This window comes from Pagrus major, chromosome 6 (genome assembly GCF_040436345.1).
Source record: "Pagrus major chromosome 6, Pma_NU_1.0".
Classification (NCBI taxonomy): domain Eukaryota; kingdom Metazoa; phylum Chordata; class Actinopteri; order Spariformes; family Sparidae; genus Pagrus; species Pagrus major.
In genome coordinates this window covers 19,729,667-19,748,084 of record NC_133220.1, presented here as the reverse complement: position 1 = coordinate 19,748,084, position 18,418 = coordinate 19,729,667, and the positions used below count along the sequence as shown (strand labels likewise).

Below are 18,418 nucleotides of genomic sequence, written 5' to 3'. Positions count from 1 at the left end.
TTAGAGGATACTTAAATTTAAACACAGACATGCGATAAAGGTCCAACTACGTAAATAAATCACACCGAACTGAACTCTTCACATTTTAATCGTGAAAGCATGAAGGCAATCATCACAGAATGACAATCATTAACAGTAATGCACTTAGAACAGTATATCAGAAATGTAAAACAGAAAAACAGCTTCAACACAGAAAGCTTTTTGGACTACAAACACGTTTCTTTTAACGACAACACAAAATGAACACTTTTAGTGAGCTTAATCCTCTCCCTGTCTCACAGGTACAGAGGGAACAGAGGCTCAAAATACGGGCATGCTACAGGTTGTGCGACTGACGGACGTTCAGGGTGTCGCGCAGCATCAGGTCACGGATTCGCCAAAGTGCATCTGCCATTGTCTTGTGGGCCCCCTTACTCTTCAGCCAGTGGGATGGTAGTCTGCTCTCCTGCTCTTTTGTCAGGCGCACATCTTGTTTTTGAACTGAAAGTGCACAAATAAAAAAATTACACACCTGGGTATTTTCATTCTACATTTGTTTGTTAATAACCTATAAGGATTAGAGAATATGACATTGTTGTTATTCTATTAAAGCCTTTAATAGTGTGTAAATAATATTTTAGTGCATGTGTCTTGCAAATCAGGTTTTACTCTTTAAAATTGCACAAGCAAGACCCAGAAACCCATATCTCCAAGCTATGTCAGCCAGTGTGATCATCATTTTCAGCAGTCTTCATCACTGGAAATAGAAAAACAGGATTGACCTGAGAGAGTGTGGTCCCATTTGCTAATGGTTGAGGACTCAGCGGTAAGGCCCTCGATGTATCTGAGGTACGCCTCAGAGTGGAGCAGCCGCTGAGACTTGGCTGGTGGGGACACAAACACCGGGGTGGAGGGCTGCTGGAGCGCTGGTTGTCCTATCTGGCCTTGTCCTGGGTACGGAGGTGGAGCCTGCTGACCCGGGCCCATCAAACCCATCTAATGAACATATTGTGTTATGTAAACTTAATTTAATACAAATCTTTATGATATCCAGGAGTCTCATATTCACCTCTGAAGACATCAAGGCAGCAACGTGTATCTAAACTCTGATCCTACATGTGGATTGGTCATTTCTTTCTTACAGAGCTGTATAGATTACCTGGGATCCATGGTTTCCTGATCCAGGTCCACCTCCCATGCCACTGACACCTGTGGGGATATTCAACATCAAGACAGTGTCAAAAACCACAGTGGGCCACCTGATATTGGTTTGTATTTCAAATACATTATTCAAAGTCCAATACTGAATTTAACCAGAGTTTTAATTTATTTTAATCACATTAGAACACCTAAGAATGCCAATTACAATTAAATAAAATTTACTTTTGTTCTCATTGGAGACACAGAATTTCTCTCAATGACACATTACGTCCGAGCCTACTGATACTGAGAAGGACAAATAACCAACCCCCAGTTCAGGATATGTGCTCTCAACTGACTAGTCATCAAGTCAAGGACCTCAGCCTATTGGTACAGGTAGCCCCTCCAGCGAGTCAGATTGGCAGACAGGAAGCAACTGCGTGGCAGGTGGGGTGGCTATGACAGCACTCTTACCAAAATAAGGCATTCCAGGAAACCAAGGAATAACAGGCAGGAGATGTTGGGGATAGACAGGCACCCCAATGTGATGTGTTGGTATGCCAGTCATACTAACCATGCCTGCAACATGGCCCCGCGGGGGCATCATTGCTGACCTATACGCACCCATCACACCTTGTTAGGAAGGAACAGCAGTAACACAAGAAAGCAACATGCATCAGTCAGACATGCATCAGCTAGTTCACAACCAAGCATGCAGAAGTATGTTAATCTGCCTTCATATAATGATCAGATTATGATGGATATGCATGGAAATAAAAGCAACACACATGAAAAATGCATGATGAAAACAACTATGTGCACATGCACTACTGCCAAGCACTGACTCATTTTCAAGTCCCAATTCTCAAATGGTGTACAGCAAACTTTTCACTTCAGGTTCTGCATTCAAATAAAGGCAAGTGGTGTCTCCCATGATGTGAAGGTTGAAGAATAAAGAGTACTGTACAACAATCAAGGTTTTGGCTTTTCAAATGATTTCTAGAAACAACATACGACACTGCAACACCACAAACATGCTGACATGGGTGTGATTAGAAGACTTAAACAATGTGAATACATCTAGCAGTTCAGCTTCTTATTCCAGCCTTGTAGTGAACACTGGAGATCCATCTGCATCTATGAGGGGTTACCTGACACAGGCGTCATGCTGGGATTTAGCATCCCCATTGGGGTTGGGGGAGGCACCACCCCCATCAGTGCCCCTACTGGGGTACCTGCTCTAGGGGACGTCTGATGATGGGCCCTGTCACGCTCCTGCTGCTCGGCCACTTTAGCCGCTCGCTCTGAAGCAAAAATAGACAAGCATAGGGTGTTAACTTTACATGACTCACATTTCCTCAAAGAAGAATCTCTGGATAGAGCTAGAACTTTGCTCACCTTCGTATTCTGCTTTCTTGGTGGCCTCCAGGTTCCTCCACTCTGTGCCAACGAGGCGGCTCAGCTCCCCGAAGGAGAAGTCTGGGTGCTGGGCTTTGATGACCGCTCGCATCTCGCTGCTGAACAGGATGTAGCCGCTCATGTTGATCTTCCGCTTTGCACCCTCCTTCTTTGAAAGGCCCTTTATGGATTTTGGCGTGGACTGGCACCCAAAAACAGGAGAAACATTCACAAAAATGGTACAAGCCAAATGATCGCTTGTTAGTTTGCAGGGAAAATTTACATTTGTAATTACACCAACCCTGACCTGCGGAGGTGTGTAAGGCATGATATCCATGTCACTAGACAAGGAAGACTGCATCATAGGTAGAGACTGGTCCCCTAGCTCGCCATCATCATCTCCAAGATCCTCTAGCTCCTCATCTGTCATATCAGCAAACTTGGCCTCCAGTTCCTCAATTTTCTTGTCCAAGAGAGGGGACGGCTCCTTCTGGGGCACAATGAGCTTCCTGTAAAAGACCATCAGAAAAATATACTGTGCAATTTATCCACCTTTTCCAAATAAATCCTTTAGTTAGGAAGAACTGACCACTATACTGTAAGTTATTTCATAAAACTGGAAAATAGGTATTGACAATCAAAAAATGTCTCTGCATTTGGGAGTTGTGCTTTGTTGTGCTTTGTAGCTCTTTAACAAAGTTTTTTTTTCTTTTCTGTTCCGCTGCTCTTAGTAATAGTTTTTTCACCTAAAATAGTAGGTTTCATCCTCCACCACCTTCCCAGAGAGTGAAAAGCGCTTAAGACCCTTGAACTTCTTCATCTGCTTCTCACTCTCAATGTAGCGGCTCTCACAGAGCAGGACGTTCTCTTCAGGCACTTCAGTGGGCCGACATGACAGGTAGTCTTTGAAGGACGACACTATGCACTTCCCTGTGAAGCAAGAACACTGACTCAGTAAATGCATTTAGCTATTTTTATCAATTAAATACATTAAACCTTATACACTGTAAACAAAGCTCAACCCATTGTACAGTAAGCAGGGTACCTATGATGCAGGTCATAGGACAAGTCTCCTCCAGGTTGCTGAGGAACACTTCCTTCTTGTAGAACATCTTAGTGGGCTCATGCTCCGTTTCCTCTGGATGGATGAAGATCGGACCAAAGAAGTAGCCTGCTCCATCTCGCATCCACATTTTCTCAACCCTGTTCATTATATATATATAAATATATAAATATATATATATCCATGTATATAAGAAATATAGCTGCATTAGATACACCGCAAATATCAGAAAACCTTTGTATCTTTGTAAACACACTAAAAAGCCACTGCACCAAGCTCCCTGTGTACCATATGTTTAATTAGCATGTATGCCTCTAAGAAAAAAATCCTTAAAGAAATTAAACAAAAGTGAGTGGGAAGGCACTACCATTCAAATACAATGCATTATGAGTATGTACCTAAAAGCCTGCAAATGTTTTTACTCTACCTGCCCACTCGGTGGCGCACTAGCCCATGTGAGGCGATGTAAACACAGTCTCCCACTTTCAGCCAGTGGTTGTTGTAGCAGAGCTGCTCATAATACTGACAACCCGGCTCCCCATTGGTCATATCCATCGGAACATCCTCTCTCTCCTGCAGACACAAATTGTTTTCCTGACAGTAGTTACTTCACGTATTCTCCGTCAGAAAAAAAACAAACAAACAACAAAAAAAAAAAACATTTACCTTGTCTACAGTGACATCTGTCATTTTGCTTTCTTCAGCCGTCTCTGGTGGTTTTTCCTCTTGTTTGGGAGCAAACATGGACGCCACACGGACGACAGGTAGAGGGACCTCTCTGGGAAGAAACCGAACAGAGCTCAAGGGCATGGCCCACAACTTGATCTTCTTGAAGGACTTGGACTTGGCGGAGTAGCGTGACTCACAGACGTAGACATCCTCAGCTCTGAAGCCTTCTGGGTGAAGTTTGAAGTATTCCTTAAATTAAACAAACCAAAAGTATTTGGTCAATACACATTCAAACAGCCCAAACTTATATTTAACGAATGTATAGGAAAAAGACAGCATTTACCTTCACAAACATGACCACACATTTGCCCAGAATCTTGCTGACAGGAGCTTTGTTGTAATAGTCGCTCTTAAAAACTTCCTTCTCCAAGAACTTCCTTGTGGCCAGATGAAATGTTTCATTTGGCCTGTAGAACCAGCAGCCATACAGCCACTTCTCACCTGCAAATATTAGAGGAAACAGATGAATAAATTAGAACTGATCTCAATAAACAGTGTGTGTTACTGAACTTGAACACTACCTGAAAGTACTAACAAAGACACTGAAACTAACCAGTGTCGTCTTGCCAGAGGCGTTCGATGTAGATGATGTGAGGCTGGAGGTTTGGCTCTGCCGGCTCCACGTACACATAGTCCCCCACGTGGTACATGCTGTCTTTGAAGCTGCAGTCCTGACTGTATGTGCGTTGCAGGTTTGACTGCCATGATCCTCCAACGGAGTCCTCTCTCTTCTCAGCTTCTGGGAAATCACAACTAACTCAGTAAAACAATGCCACAGTATATGCTGAGACAATACATGATTTAACTCCTATGTGCTGCGATCTTTAATATAATTTGTAAGAGAATACCCCTTTTTTCTTCCTCCCTCTTGATTTTGTCCTCTTCAAACTCCTTGGGAAGCTTCTCTTTCTTTTCCTTTTCCACGTCACTGTGCAGGTGTTTGGAGGTATAGCTGAGGGCAGGAGACATCAAGATCTCTCCGTTCTTACACAACTCATCTCTGATCCGGATGAAGAACTGCTGCAGCTCCACAGCATCTTCAAAGATCTCTGAATCAGTCCTGTAACGAACATATGGTGTAACAAAACTTTCTTTAATACAACAAACCTACAACATCAATGCATTAAAAGTTGATTAGACAATCTATTTGGTTTTGTATGGGATGGTCAACAGTACCTCACCTATTCAATCGTCTGGCCTTTTCCAGCACTTCAAACATGTGATCCTGGAATACATCCAGCCTCTTATACCTCCCTCGATCCACATTAGTCCTGATGATCTCAAAATTGAGTCGTGGCTTCTCAGGATTAGCAGGATCCAGGGCGGGGATCTCAGCGAGTGAATCACTGTAGCAACGGCCCTCGTCGTCTTGGTGACCGAGCACAGAGACAAAGAGGCTGCGGATGAGTTCCTGGATGAGGCGGGGCACATCAGGCACATGGGCGTCGTCTCCACCCTCCAGGTCACGCCTGGTCTCTAACAGCACCCTGTGCAGCACGAGGGCGTCGCGGTAAATCAGAGACTCGGGCTCGTTGTAAGTACAGGCGTTGTTGAACATGAGCACCAAGTCCTCCACCAGCGCGTCCACATCCTGGTACTTATTAGCCAACATGTGGCTCTTGATCTTCTCCATGTCCACAGGTTTCTTGATGGCGATGTAGTAATCGGGCAGCTCGGCGCGAGACGGCAGCCGCAGGAAGATTGTGCTCAGGCGACGGCCCCGCTTATCGATGAAGTTTTTGACGGCTTCGTAAAGCTCATTCAACTTCTGCTGTAAAGGTGTCAAGTACTTGGACTTCTTCAGAGTAATGTTGTTCTTTCCTGCGATCAAACACAGTGTATGTATGTGAATTACAACCAATCTTACCGCTGACTGATTTCATTTAATTTACTAAGACATACTTATTTTCAACTTTGGGGACATCATGTCATCATCATCTGTGGCTGGCCCAAGATCCTTGCGTCTGTCTTTCATAATCTTCTCTAAGATGTCAGCATCATTGTACACCTTGAACAAAACCTTGTGTTTTTCAGACTAGAGACTGACTTAGAGAAAAATAAATTATAATCATTTTTATGTGGGCACAAACACCGAACACATCTTACCTGGGAGCCTTCTTCATTGTAGTGTCGAGCATTGCGGAACATCAGCTTCATATCCTCCACCATTGCGTCTTCAGTCATGTACTTGTCTGAGCGGATGTTGTGCTCAATGGTCCTGAGGTCCATCGGTTCCAGGATGACCTTGTAGTAGTCGGGATAGTCCTTCTTCGAGGGCTTGACCATGAAGAGGTCGCACAGCCTCCGCCCAGTGCTGGCTTCTCGCGCCTCAGTTACAGAAGCTAGGAGGACTTTCATTCGGTTTTTCTTCGTGTTTTTCTTGTGACTGAAAACAAAATTCTAAAAGTCAAACTCGCACAAACCAATGAAGAACTGAGCATGAAAAATGTGACAAAGTACAAACCTTTTTCGTTTTGTGCTGCTGGTGTCAGACGTGGCAGAGGAGAGCATGCTGTCTCCATCGTCATCGTCTCTCTGCAAAAGCTCTTTTCTCTTCATCTAGACGGAAACGAATAATACATATATCAAATGGTTATGCTGCCTCTTTAAAATACCACAACTCCATCAGGTACGCTTTGGGACTGACCTGCTGAATGTGCTGGAGCTTGAGTGCACGCTTGTAGATGGACGAGTGAGGAACATTGTAGCGTTTGGCATTCTCGAACATCAGCGTCAGATCTGAGTCAACATGCTCGACACTCTCATATTCGTTGTTCTTCATCTTGTTCCTGTGGGGAATTACGGGCTCTCACATTTGGGAAGGAGGGCACAGAAATACTGTACTGTACAGTGAGTGTGTGTGATGCCGTAGGGGTAGAAAATAAAAAAGAGAGAATGTTGGTGAAACAAAATAAAACATGAACAAAAATTTGAAGAAAATGAAGCAAAACGGGTTCTCATCCAGATAGTGTTTATAAATTCTGATATATTTCTGTTTAGAAAGATTGTATAACGGCAAATGTCTATGTTATTTCCACTGCTAAAACCAATTGTAATGTGTTTATTGAAAACATATTAAATTTTTCTGATAGATGTGTTTTGTGACATTGAAATCACAGCATTTATTGAGACACTACCATTTTAATAACTTAACCTATATTGCAATTTAAATGAAAACAAAAGAGTCATATCTAACTTAAGCTGACATTAAACCCCTGAATCGATACCGAATATCTTATTTTGTAAGAGAATTTTTGTTAATAGGCTTTCCTGGGCTTTTTAATGAACTCTTGAAAAGGGATTTAAACTAAAGAATGATTCGGGTGGCGATACTGCAGGAGGTGGAAAAGATGTGGACAGGTTTGAATGTTGCTGAGTATTAAATGATTCTGGCCTTTGTGAACACAGACATGAAAACACACAGAGTTTGATCCTACTTGATCTGATGGAGGCAGATGGGCTGATTGATCTGGTGGAAGTAGTCGGGGTAGTCCTTCCTGGAGGGCAGCTGCAAGAAAGGCTCAGAGATCAGCTGGCCCTGGCTGTTCCTGGCACCTCGCACGGCCTCATACAGCTGGAAGATGGGATTAGTCATGTCCATGTTAGAGGTCATACTCTCCGCCTCAGATTCCCCCTCGTCATAATGGACAGAACCTGAGAAAAATAGGCGAAGATGAATAAATAAAGACACACTCATCAATAACAACAGAGCAACTTCATCAGTGCCCGGTAGATGCATGTATGTTTGATGAAGATAATGAAGTGCAGATGTACCAGAGAGTATGCCCTCCTCATCACTTTCATACTGAAGAGCCATGGTTATGGCTGAGAGGCGGTCTCCCTGGGCGGACCTTCTGTTCCTGACAGAGCAGGATAGAAGAAGAACAGCGACAGAGTTAAATGTTAACGAGACTTTTTCCACATTGTTCCCAATGTTGTCTCCAGTTTACCTGATACGAATGCTGGACTTGATCGGTTCACCATGTTCCATCTCAGACTTCTTTTGAGAAAAAATCTTTTTGATGGTGTTTGCATCCTGGAACACAAAGTAGCTCATAGTATGTATGTCACACACTGCTAATGTACTCCAACATGTATTATATTCTCAGTTACACACTCACCTTAAATACTTGCGATCCAGGCTCATTGTAAGTTTTGGCATTCTTGACCAGCAAATCTATGTCTTTAGCCATGGCGCCGACACTCCTGTAGTGGCCCAACTAATGGCAAATACATTTATTCAGCATTTTATCAAAAAAAAAGGAAATAATTAAATCAATATTTAACAGAGAAAATGTAATACCATACCTGAATCTTTTGAGCGATGATTTTCAGATCGATTGGTTCCTTAATGATGGCATAATAATCTGGGTATTGCTAAATGAAAAAAGGCAAACTACGAATCAAAGCCAAGTCACTCATTTGAATAATAATGTCTTAAGCCACACTGAAGGTGCTCATACCATTTTAGAGGGAAGCTTCTGGAACAGCTCGCTGACCAGACGGCCAGTGGGTTCAGTGTAAGACACCACAGCATCAAGGAGCTGCTCGAGGACCTCTTTCAAGCAGGAAGGTGTACTCTGTTACACACAAGTGGTCAAACAGTTTAGGTCAGGAAATACTGTGTCAGCCTTAGTGATACACAGTATTCGATACATTATGCAGTCATAGGAGAGCCATAAAATCTGTGGGGGGAAAAAAAGAAATAGAAAATAAATGTTGCAATATAAAGAGGAATAAATGAAAGAATAACTAAATGCAGAGATTAAGACAACAAATTATAAAATAATAACTGTACACATCCTAATTTATTGTCAAGTTTATATACATCTGTATGTGTATTATATATATTTTAAAATATATATTTTACTTTTCGCATATACATTTTTTTATTTATTCATTTTTATAAAATGTAATTTACTTTATTTTATCCCTTTTTTTCTCCTTATTCTTTCCACATATTACTTTTGCGTTTCCTTATTATGTGTGTGGTTTCACTTTTTAATAATGTCCTTGCTACAACCAAAAACATCTTGTTACAAGACGCACCTAAGGTGCATAACATCACCTTTAAATCAAAAAAACAGATATATAATACCAACATTATAAGTAATGGAGCTCATTAAAAATCATGCTTTAGCAAAAGCTACATAGTTGTTGTTGTTAAAATGAGCACTGTCATAAAAGTACGGTAAGTCAGTGTAATGGAAAAAAACCCACATACTTTGTATTGTTTTAATAACTCTCAAGATGAATGTTATATGATATGATAAATCAGTGTCATCAGTAATGTTATGAGTGTCACCTCATCCTCAGTAGACCCTCCAGGATTGTCTCCCGCATCGTACCCATCTTCATCATCCTCATCATATTCCCCACGCTGAACAAATTCATTCTTGGTTCGCAGGTAAAGGTCCCACAGTTTACAGGCTGCTCTGTACTCAGGACTGTCGGGCTAGACGGACACAAGCAGCACATATTCATGCAGGTGCACAGCCTGAGCCATGCATAAGATATCATTTCTGCCAACACACACAATTTTGAACTTACTGTAAGTTGTTTTTTTTTTTGTTTTTTTACCTTGTAGTATGTTTTTGCGTTGTTGAATAACAGCTGAAAGTCACTGGTGAGCTGTTCAACGTCATCATACTCCTCCATCTTTAATTTCTGCTGGATCTTCATCATGTCAATAGGCTGAGACACCACATGGTAATAGTCGGGTTGATTCCTGTAAGAAACAAGGACTTGAACACTTTCTGTGGGATATAATCATATGCACATATCTAATGACCGCTCGTTTCTTTCCTCACCTTCGTTTGGGCGCTCTGATGAACAACTCACATAACATCCTGCCCTGGTCGTCTTTATAATCTCTGATTGTGTTGTACAGTTCATGACACACAGCAATCTGCAAGGCAGAGATTAAACACTGAAAAATATCCACATCCTTTCCCATGTCAACTACTTAAATTGTGTAGGTAGTTTAATTCTGACAGTACGTCAAAAACAAGTAACTGAAATTTGTAAAAACAAATTACAGGATCCACAGTTGGAATGTTTGAGGTCCTTCTCCTCTTTCTCCCAATTGAAGACACTAACGATGAAGTCTGGCTATCGTCAAAATCTCCTCCACTCACACTGCTAGAGGGGGATGTCGCCCGTCTCCTTTTCAAGGCCATGACGAACCCCTGAGGTAAAAAGGCACGGAGAAAAACTTTACATTAAAGCTAGAGACATTATGTAGTCAGTTTTCCAAACTATACAGTGATAAAATAATCACAATGAGGGACACTGGCTGTGCTCTGAGCAGTCAGTTACACCTGCTGATTGTGTTGCCACCCATGTCAGAACTTGATACAGATTACATCCTCCCTGAAAAGCAGTGCATTCAAAACACTGTTCCTAATAATATAATAAATTCATGGAAAAGCATAAGTACAGAGCAGAAGTCAGAAACTGGGGGACAATATGTATATACAGACTGGCAATAAAGCAATATGTAGGTCTGAGGAGGAGCCAAGCATTTTTTTTTTTTTTTAAATATTGTGAGTCATGATATGCAGTTCCTGTCTTTATCAATAATACAAAAACATAGAAGAAGAACAGACCAAAAACATCTAAAGTTTGCTTAAGCTTTAAAATGACCTATTGGGAAGAACAACTGAACAACTTTCAATGACTAATCAATCAGGTTTTTCACAGGCCTTTAGGATCCGTTCATGTGTTCGTCTACAGATTGAACTTTTCACTGACAAGTTTTATGTTTTACAGCTTCACTTACATGATGTTCTTTAAAAAGGGGAGGAAGGGCCCTCCTTTTATTTCTTTTGAAGAAACACGATATCTTTGTCAAGATGGTAGAAAACTTTACATCAAAAATGTTGGATATTTTAGTTAAAGTTAAAGGTGCACTGTGTAGTTTTGAAAAAACAAATCAAACTCAGAAAGTAAATATTAACAATCTTAATGAGGTAATAATACCAACTCAGAAATAGTTATTTGATATATTTGCATATGAACAAGCCGCCCTCGAGGGAAATAAGGTCCCCAAAACATTAGTCACATTAGAATATTTACCGACAGCGATTATATGATGCAATTCAGAGCAAAAAACCTATCTTTGTCACTTTTCACGATGCATGGTGGGTCAGGATCTCAATCACAACACATTATAACAGCATCCATGTGATTATAAACAGTCGGCAAATACATTTTTAGAAGTACAGGTGGAAACTGGAGGAGGAACCACATTAAAAAAAAACACAGATCTCAACGTCATGATGCGTACCGTCACGCCTCTTTTGGTTGCACAAAACCAGCATGCCGTATGAAATGACACAGTGGAGCGGCTTTATTGTAACTCTGTGTGAAAAGGGCTATCGTTTAAAGCTGGAAAGGTAGCTACTTTAACACAGTAAAAGAGTCTGAAATCGTGTTGTCTTCAGAGGACAGTCATTATCATCATCAGTCATTTTATTCAGCCGTAAAAATCAATCAGTTAAGAGTTTTCTCTTGCCTAAAAGTTTCTTCCCAAAACTTCATAGTGCACCTTTAATATTTTACTTTACTGCAGCTCACAGAGTACTCCATTATAAATGCTCACATGATGTCTACTGGGAGCGGGGCCATAGGGATTGGAGACACTCACATGTCATCCATGAGGAGTAATGTCATGTCACCTCAGATGAACTCTGAACCCTGATTAAATTCAGACAACTGGACAGGCGTGGTAAATTAAATTCTCCTCTCTGATGGCAACAATTCACGGGTGTTTCCCACAGACCCTCTGCTCTCCTGGCAGGCTTCATGTCCCTTATGTTCAGATTAGAGAGGTGACATCCACGCCAGCTGACTATCATCACCTGGAATGGTATTTCCAGCGACGGACATTAATGATGCTGGCACGTCTGGAGGTTTGACTAGCCAAAAAATGTTAACCGCTCCCTCTTAATGCCATGTAGCTGTGTGCTCGCATCAGCTGCAGTAAGCTAGCAGACGGACCGCAGCAGCCGTCCACGGACCTGTCACTCCGTGTGGACAGTCGGGTCCAGACCTCAGCGCGGCTAATGTTAGCTACAGTTCACGGTTAGCCTTCAACATCATCGGACGTTAGTTAGAGCCGAGACAAAGGCATCACTGTGACAACGACCAACGTTACCAAGCTACCGCTCAGAAAAATCGACGACACTTGATTGGAAAACATGTCATTTTATAATTCTGTCCACTTCACATAGTTGCGTGCTTACCTTCTGCGGGCACGTTACTAGACCCGCAAATTCTTAACCATCAAGAAAACCAATCACTTATCGATTTTAGACAGAGCGACACAAGTGCCAAGCTAGCGACACTTCAACCGTCGCTTCCGTTTTCTCGCCTTCAAAATAAAAGCGTGTACCGTTTCGACGTGTTACAAGTGCGTGTTGCATACGTGTAAAGATTATTTCGCCTTTTCTCCCGTCGGTGTTGGGATTCTTTGATAAGTAGGTCGCATGTTAGGGGGCGCTTTAGTGTTTAGAAACCATACCCATGGCACAATTAAAAATCAAAACGTCTAATCTCCGACGTCGCAGACTCACTTCCTGTTAGTTAAAGTCCACTTGACACTCGTCGTTTGGGCTGAAAAAAACACTTGAGAAGTGGTTTTAGTTCAGGGGAGGGCAGGGTGAGATGAGACACTCTTTACATGTGAGCATTTCACTGCAAAATATAAGTGTATTGATGTCAAATAATATTTTGTTTACTATTTATACCTCAGGTTGTTGCGTGCCAATGGAAATTAAAACAAGTTATCAAATTTAATGACCAATCTGAAGAAAAGTAGTCCTATGGCACAACTCGCCCCAGTAAAATAAGCATGGAGTTGGGGTATATTGAGCCCTCTAGGGTTAAACAGCCACCTTTAAAGGTGCACTAAGTGGTTTAGGGGAGGAAATTTGAATCTTTATTGTCTGATTCTTATGCCTAAACAAACTAAATAAACCATCTCTCTTTGTTTTCATGACTGAATTAACAAACTGACCTTAAAGCACAACACGATTTTTACTTTTTTGACCTCATTCTCCTCTGAGAACAGTCCGGTCATTCAGTTATGGAAAAAATATATATATTTCTAGAATATTTATATTTATTTATTTTAGAAAGATGAACTGAAATATAAATACTTTAAAAAAAAATCAGAGCAAGGGGACCTGGGGACCTCCACATGGACACATGTTAATATTACAAAGGTGTCCTATCTGCTAATATGAAGATCAGGAAGAAGCAAGAAGAATCTGTGTAGCCTGGATGATTATAAATATCTGTGACATACCAAGACAGAAGATGGAAGAAGCAGAACCACACATTGAAAGAAAGAATTACCTCTAAAGTGTCGTAAGTGCCAAGAATGAGAGAATTTTCCTTTCATTCTTTTACGCATTGGATTCATGATTGCAACTCCCATAGCAGGTTGTTGGCAGGTTGAACTGCATTTTTCAGAAATGACCAATAGTACCAATGAAAACAAATGAAAAAAAATATGGCATAGTTTAAGTGTCACAACGTAACAATAGACAGGCAGGAGCAGAATTAACTGTAGTGCCATCTGACATCAGAAAAATGTCCGAAGTGAAACCAGTGAGAACTGTTGGCAAAATGAGTTGTATTCCAAGCAAAGGAAATTAAATGTTAATTTGTTTGAGGAAGTAGAATAAAGTACTATGATAATGTATAAAATCAAAATGAGAATTGCACAGATGTTTTAAACACGGTTGATGCGGTTTGATGTTCCTATTGTTGATGTATTCATGGAAAGCTGTGCACAGAGCAGTGTGATCCCACTGAGTGATCTGTTGGAAAAGACATTTTATGCATGCAGGTTTCTTGTCTGCCATTTTGAAATAAAGAATAAAACATAACACAACATGCATCGTGTTATGATGCATGAAATCAATATTTCAAATGGTGTAATGGATGTTGAGGACAAGCAGGAGATGGTTTCATTATGGTGGGTGACAGGGTTACTGGTAAAAAACAATAATTATAAAATAAGGACACTGAGCAGCCTTTGTTGCTATGATTTGGGGCACTCTGTAAATAAGTTATTTTAACTTTTATAATAGTCTTGCATAGCCAGACTACTTCCACAGCGTGTTTGTGTATATGTCTTTATTTATTGTTTGTGTTATTTGATTTAATTGTATTTTTTTTTTCAAGCGTCTAGGTTCCAAGTTTTTGTTTTTGTTTTTAGAACAATTATAGCCTACAGCTGTATTATGTGTATATTGTTTATGACAAAATAAAATAAAATAAGATAGAATGAAATGAAATGAAATAATAATTTAGCCCACGAGATGGCACTCGTGCGCCACCAAGGAAGCCAACTGCCTCGAAGCAGAAGAAGACGTAGAAGAAGAAGAAGCGGCCCAATCGACGAAGAAGAACGGGGCAGGAAGTGTTTGTCCATCGGTTCCATGTGTTGCCGTTCACTCGTCCATTCATTCTTGAAACGATAAGTTAAGCTACATCACATATTTCAGTCTCTCACGGAACACGGACATCATTGCTGTTTCAGGATACGATAAATAATCTTTCCCAAATAAACCAAAGACGAAAAACTAGTGTCTCTGTACGTAAAACAGTGACGCTAGCTAGCTAACGTAGAAACAGCATTAAAAGTGTTTGGAAAATCACACTGGGAGACTCGAGTTCATCATCTGAATGAAAAGCGCAGTGGATACTAGCATGATCAAGGAAAACCGGTGGAACATACCCCCCAATGCCCCTGCATGCATGGAGAGGCATCTGTGCGCGGCGCAATACAGAGCAGGTAGGTAACAAGACGAGCTAGCTGAAGGTTACTTAGGAAAACACGTGGTGCATACAATCCGCTAAAATGTATACAAATAAATTGTTTATAACAGTTCTGCACATGCTCAGAACCCCAGCTAGGGTCTTCATTCTGTTGATGACAAGTTAACATCTCAGACAAATTGCATTTCGCAGCTTTACTATGAGCGAGTTGGTTATTGTTTTAATGTTTTCTCTCTTAACATGTCTTTTACAGATGGCACTCTGCTGCTTGGTGCCTCCAGCCTCAGTGGCAGGAGCTGGCAGGGATCTGTGTGGATCTTCAGTGACCCAGCGAAGGCCCCTAATGAGGAACTCTGCAAAGCTGGTGTGCAGACTGAGGCTGGGGTCACAGATGTCAAATGGGTATCAGAAAAGGGTGTCGTTGTCGCATCAGACTCAGGTAAGGAGCAGAATCACAGCAGTCACCAACCAAGCACTGGTCTTGAGACTTGAGTGTTAAACTGATTTTGTTTGACTTGGTCCTGTGCAGGTGCCCTGGAGCTTTGGGAGCTGGCGGAGGATGAGCGCCTGCTGGTTAATCGCTTCACCAAACATGACCATGACCACATTGTCACCACAGTGAGCCCGGTTACTGGAGCAAGCAGTGCCGTCACTGGCAGCATGGACTGCCGGTTAGACCCTCTTCTATACTGATGTGTACACGGTCTTTTAATCATTATTATTATTATTTTTTACCCCTTTTTCATTGCAATGCATGATTTTTTCCTTCCTTCATTATAGAGTTAAAGTCTGGGATCTCGGTCAGGAGACAGCTGTCAATACCTACAATGGTAAGAGAGCATCCCAAAGCTGCACTCAGAGTATCTAGATAATAGAGATGGGAAGTGATGTGCTGAAATTGTGACATGGTCCTTTTTTTGGAAATGTATCATTTTCTCATGAACTACTGCGCTTACTTGAATTGAGATAATTAGGTAACATGTGTCCAATTGTCCAGTTGCCTCTTATGTGCATTTTAAAGGAGAATTAAATAAATTTGAAGCATTTTATAGTTACAATATGGCATGTCAGTAGTATTTTAAAAAATGAAAATGGTGATTGATAAAGATTGTAAAAACCTCAACTGAATATCTCTGAACTTTTTTGTTCCTCAAGCACACACGCAACCTATCAACTCTGTTGCATGCAGTCCTACAGACGAGTCCCTCTTCGTTTCCTGTGGGCAAGTAAGTACTAATAAACATCTTACTGTATGTGATGTGTTGTAAACACAACAAATAACATACATAAAGTAATGGAACTGCTTTTTCTGCACACTGCATAAATGTGCAGCTTAATAATGAAGAACAGATTTTCCTCTGTGTCATACTCGTAACACAAGAAAGCTACTGTGAGACTTTATTCAAACTCAACCTGTTGTGATCCTCCATCCATTAGGATGGCCGGGTGCTGATGTGGGACAGGAGGAAGCCCAACAAACCCGCTTCTAGAATAGGTGAGTATGTCCAAGCTTAAAAAAACAGGTTCTGACTTTGTAAATTTTCACTGCAGAAGAAATATCGCTAACAAGTGTCTAACCAGCTACCTAGTGTCTTTATCTTGCGACTACAGATCCCAGAATCTAATAGTCTGCCTAAGTAATTTAAAGGGGCACTATGTAGTTTTCTACAAACTCAGAAATACTTATTTTTTCCATAACTGAATAAACAAGCTGTTCTCAGAGGAAAATAAGGTCCCCAGAACACTGTTTGAAGCTAGAAAGGTGGCGGGTCCACCACATATAAACAAAGTAAAACAGAATAAAACTGTGTAAGGTCTGACTTTAAGGTCATAACAAAGAGAGATTGTTTATTTAGTTTGTTCAGGCATAAAAAAAAAAAATCAGTAAACGACGATCAATCTCTTCTGATTTTGAAAATTTCTTCCCCTAAACTACATAGTGCACCTTTAATGTCAGGACATCTTTTTTTGTTTTTTAATCATGTACGTTATTTATATCTTTGTTTTTGTCTCAGATGTAGGGAACCTCTGCTGCTCCCCTACCACTGTAGCTTGGCACCCCCATCACAGAAGCACCATTGCTATTGGTAAGGCCCAGCAGCAGACTAGTGAGTGACAGTGAAATGAAATTGGCAGTCCCTGCGTGTTTAATCATGCTTAATGTGCCTTAGGTGATGAGCTGGGCAGAGTGACTATAAAGGACTTCCTGGGAACAGAGCCAGCCCGGGTGGAGACCGTCCACAGCCGCAAAGTTACTGGGCTTGCCTTCTCTACACATAGGTAAACATAAAACCTGGCATATTATCATTTGCTCTTACATTGCTCCTCTGTAATATTCCTAACTCCTTTGTCTTCCTCCCCAGTGCCTCCATGCTAGCCTCCATAAGTGATGATTGTTCCCTTGCTGTTTTGAACTCTGAAATGCAAGAAATGTGAGTTTTTGAGCTTTATAGTAAAACAACTGGTTAGTCTTCTGTACAATTACAAAAAAAAATACTAATCATGTGTTGTTCTTCTGTAGACTTCGAGATCGGCAACACCAGGACTTTGTCAAAGGTGTGTGCTGGCTCCACGGCGGCTCCAACACCCTCACAACTGTAGGATGGGATCACCTTGTGCTTCACCACACGGTGGGTCCGGATGCTGGAGCTCCCAACTCCACTTAGACCAAACATACCTTGGAGGAGCCCTGTTTATAAATAACTACTTTCCCCCCTATTTTTGAGGGGCGTCCATGTGTATCTAAGATAGTAAAATCTACCTTGTCAGTCAGGAAATATGGATTAATGTGTTCATTGTCATGTAGTATTGCAGATATGTGTACAGTATTTGGACTTTAGCTCTCCCGGTCCTGGCTCTGGTGCTTTACTACTCCACCACGCGGTCTCTCCATTCACTTCTTTCATACTGTATAGAACGTCCATGTGTAACTACACTTTAAGCAACCAATTTGTATTGCATCATTTTACATTAAAGGTAACTTAATGCGGCAATAGCCAGAGCATTTTGGAGCATATTTCTTTGTGTTTCTTGAAATCTTATATACGATAGTCACACCACTATATGAAGAAACTTTGAATGTGCAGGGATGAGAAGAACAGCATATTGTGTCAGAATTAACCTAAAGGTCTTGCACTGATAAATCTGCATGACTGACGCAGACCCCATTCACCCACTGTCAGGTCAAAAGAGGGAAGTGTGTTTATGTGTGACAAGTGTGGGCGGTTGGCTCAGAAGTTAACAAGATTACATGTGTGATTTTCACTCCAAGTGGCAGGTATGGTGTCATAGCTAATCTGTGGTCTGACTCAGTGAACT

At 41.2% G+C, this 18,418-nt stretch overlaps 2 protein-coding genes across 4 annotated transcripts; one reads left to right on the top strand and one right to left on the bottom strand.

Annotated features, from left to right (window-relative positions):
* Positions 1 to 70: 70 nt before the first annotated feature.
* LOC140998442 (protein polybromo-1-like) lies at positions 71 to 12,635 on the bottom strand. Of its 3 annotated transcripts, none has more exons than XM_073468734.1 (30): positions 12,556 to 12,635; positions 10,348 to 10,497; positions 10,120 to 10,217; positions 9,890 to 10,037; positions 9,615 to 9,764; positions 8,773 to 8,889; positions 8,618 to 8,686; positions 8,431 to 8,529; positions 8,260 to 8,345; positions 8,084 to 8,169; positions 7,747 to 7,963; positions 6,957 to 7,098; positions 6,774 to 6,868; positions 6,416 to 6,695; positions 6,212 to 6,317; positions 5,491 to 6,130; positions 5,158 to 5,369; positions 4,863 to 5,048; positions 4,593 to 4,750; positions 4,247 to 4,498; positions 4,008 to 4,174; positions 3,563 to 3,720; positions 3,264 to 3,447; positions 2,825 to 3,026; positions 2,518 to 2,719; positions 2,271 to 2,423; positions 1,594 to 1,752; positions 1,139 to 1,188; positions 762 to 975; positions 71 to 480 (listed from the first exon to the last, which is right to left on the bottom strand). In XM_073468734.1, the coding sequence occupies exons 2-30, from the start codon at positions 10,486 to 10,488 to the stop codon at positions 317 to 319; spliced, it is 4,935 nt and encodes a 1,644-aa protein (XP_073324835.1). In that variant the 5' UTR covers positions 10,489 to 10,497; positions 12,556 to 12,635; the 3' UTR covers positions 71 to 316. The 3 variants fall into 3 exon arrangements, with proteins under 3 accessions (XP_073324835.1, XP_073324836.1, XP_073324837.1); XM_073468735.1 differs by having other exon boundaries at positions 4,008 to 4,153; XM_073468736.1 differs by lacking the exon at positions 1,594 to 1,752 and having other exon boundaries at positions 2,355 to 2,423; positions 4,008 to 4,153.
* Positions 12,636 to 14,740: 2,105 nt separating this feature from the next.
* On the top strand, positions 14,741 to 18,116 carry wdr77 (WD repeat domain 77). The gene is made up of 10 exons (XM_073468566.1): positions 14,741 to 15,116; positions 15,354 to 15,539; positions 15,630 to 15,771; positions 15,881 to 15,930; positions 16,256 to 16,326; positions 16,538 to 16,595; positions 17,116 to 17,187; positions 17,272 to 17,380; positions 17,464 to 17,532; positions 17,622 to 18,116. Exons 1-10 carry the CDS (start codon positions 15,008 to 15,010, stop codon positions 17,764 to 17,766), a joined length of 1,011 nt encoding a protein of 336 aa, XP_073324667.1. The 5' UTR covers positions 14,741 to 15,007; the 3' UTR covers positions 17,767 to 18,116.
* Positions 18,117 to 18,418: the final 302 nt, after the last annotated feature.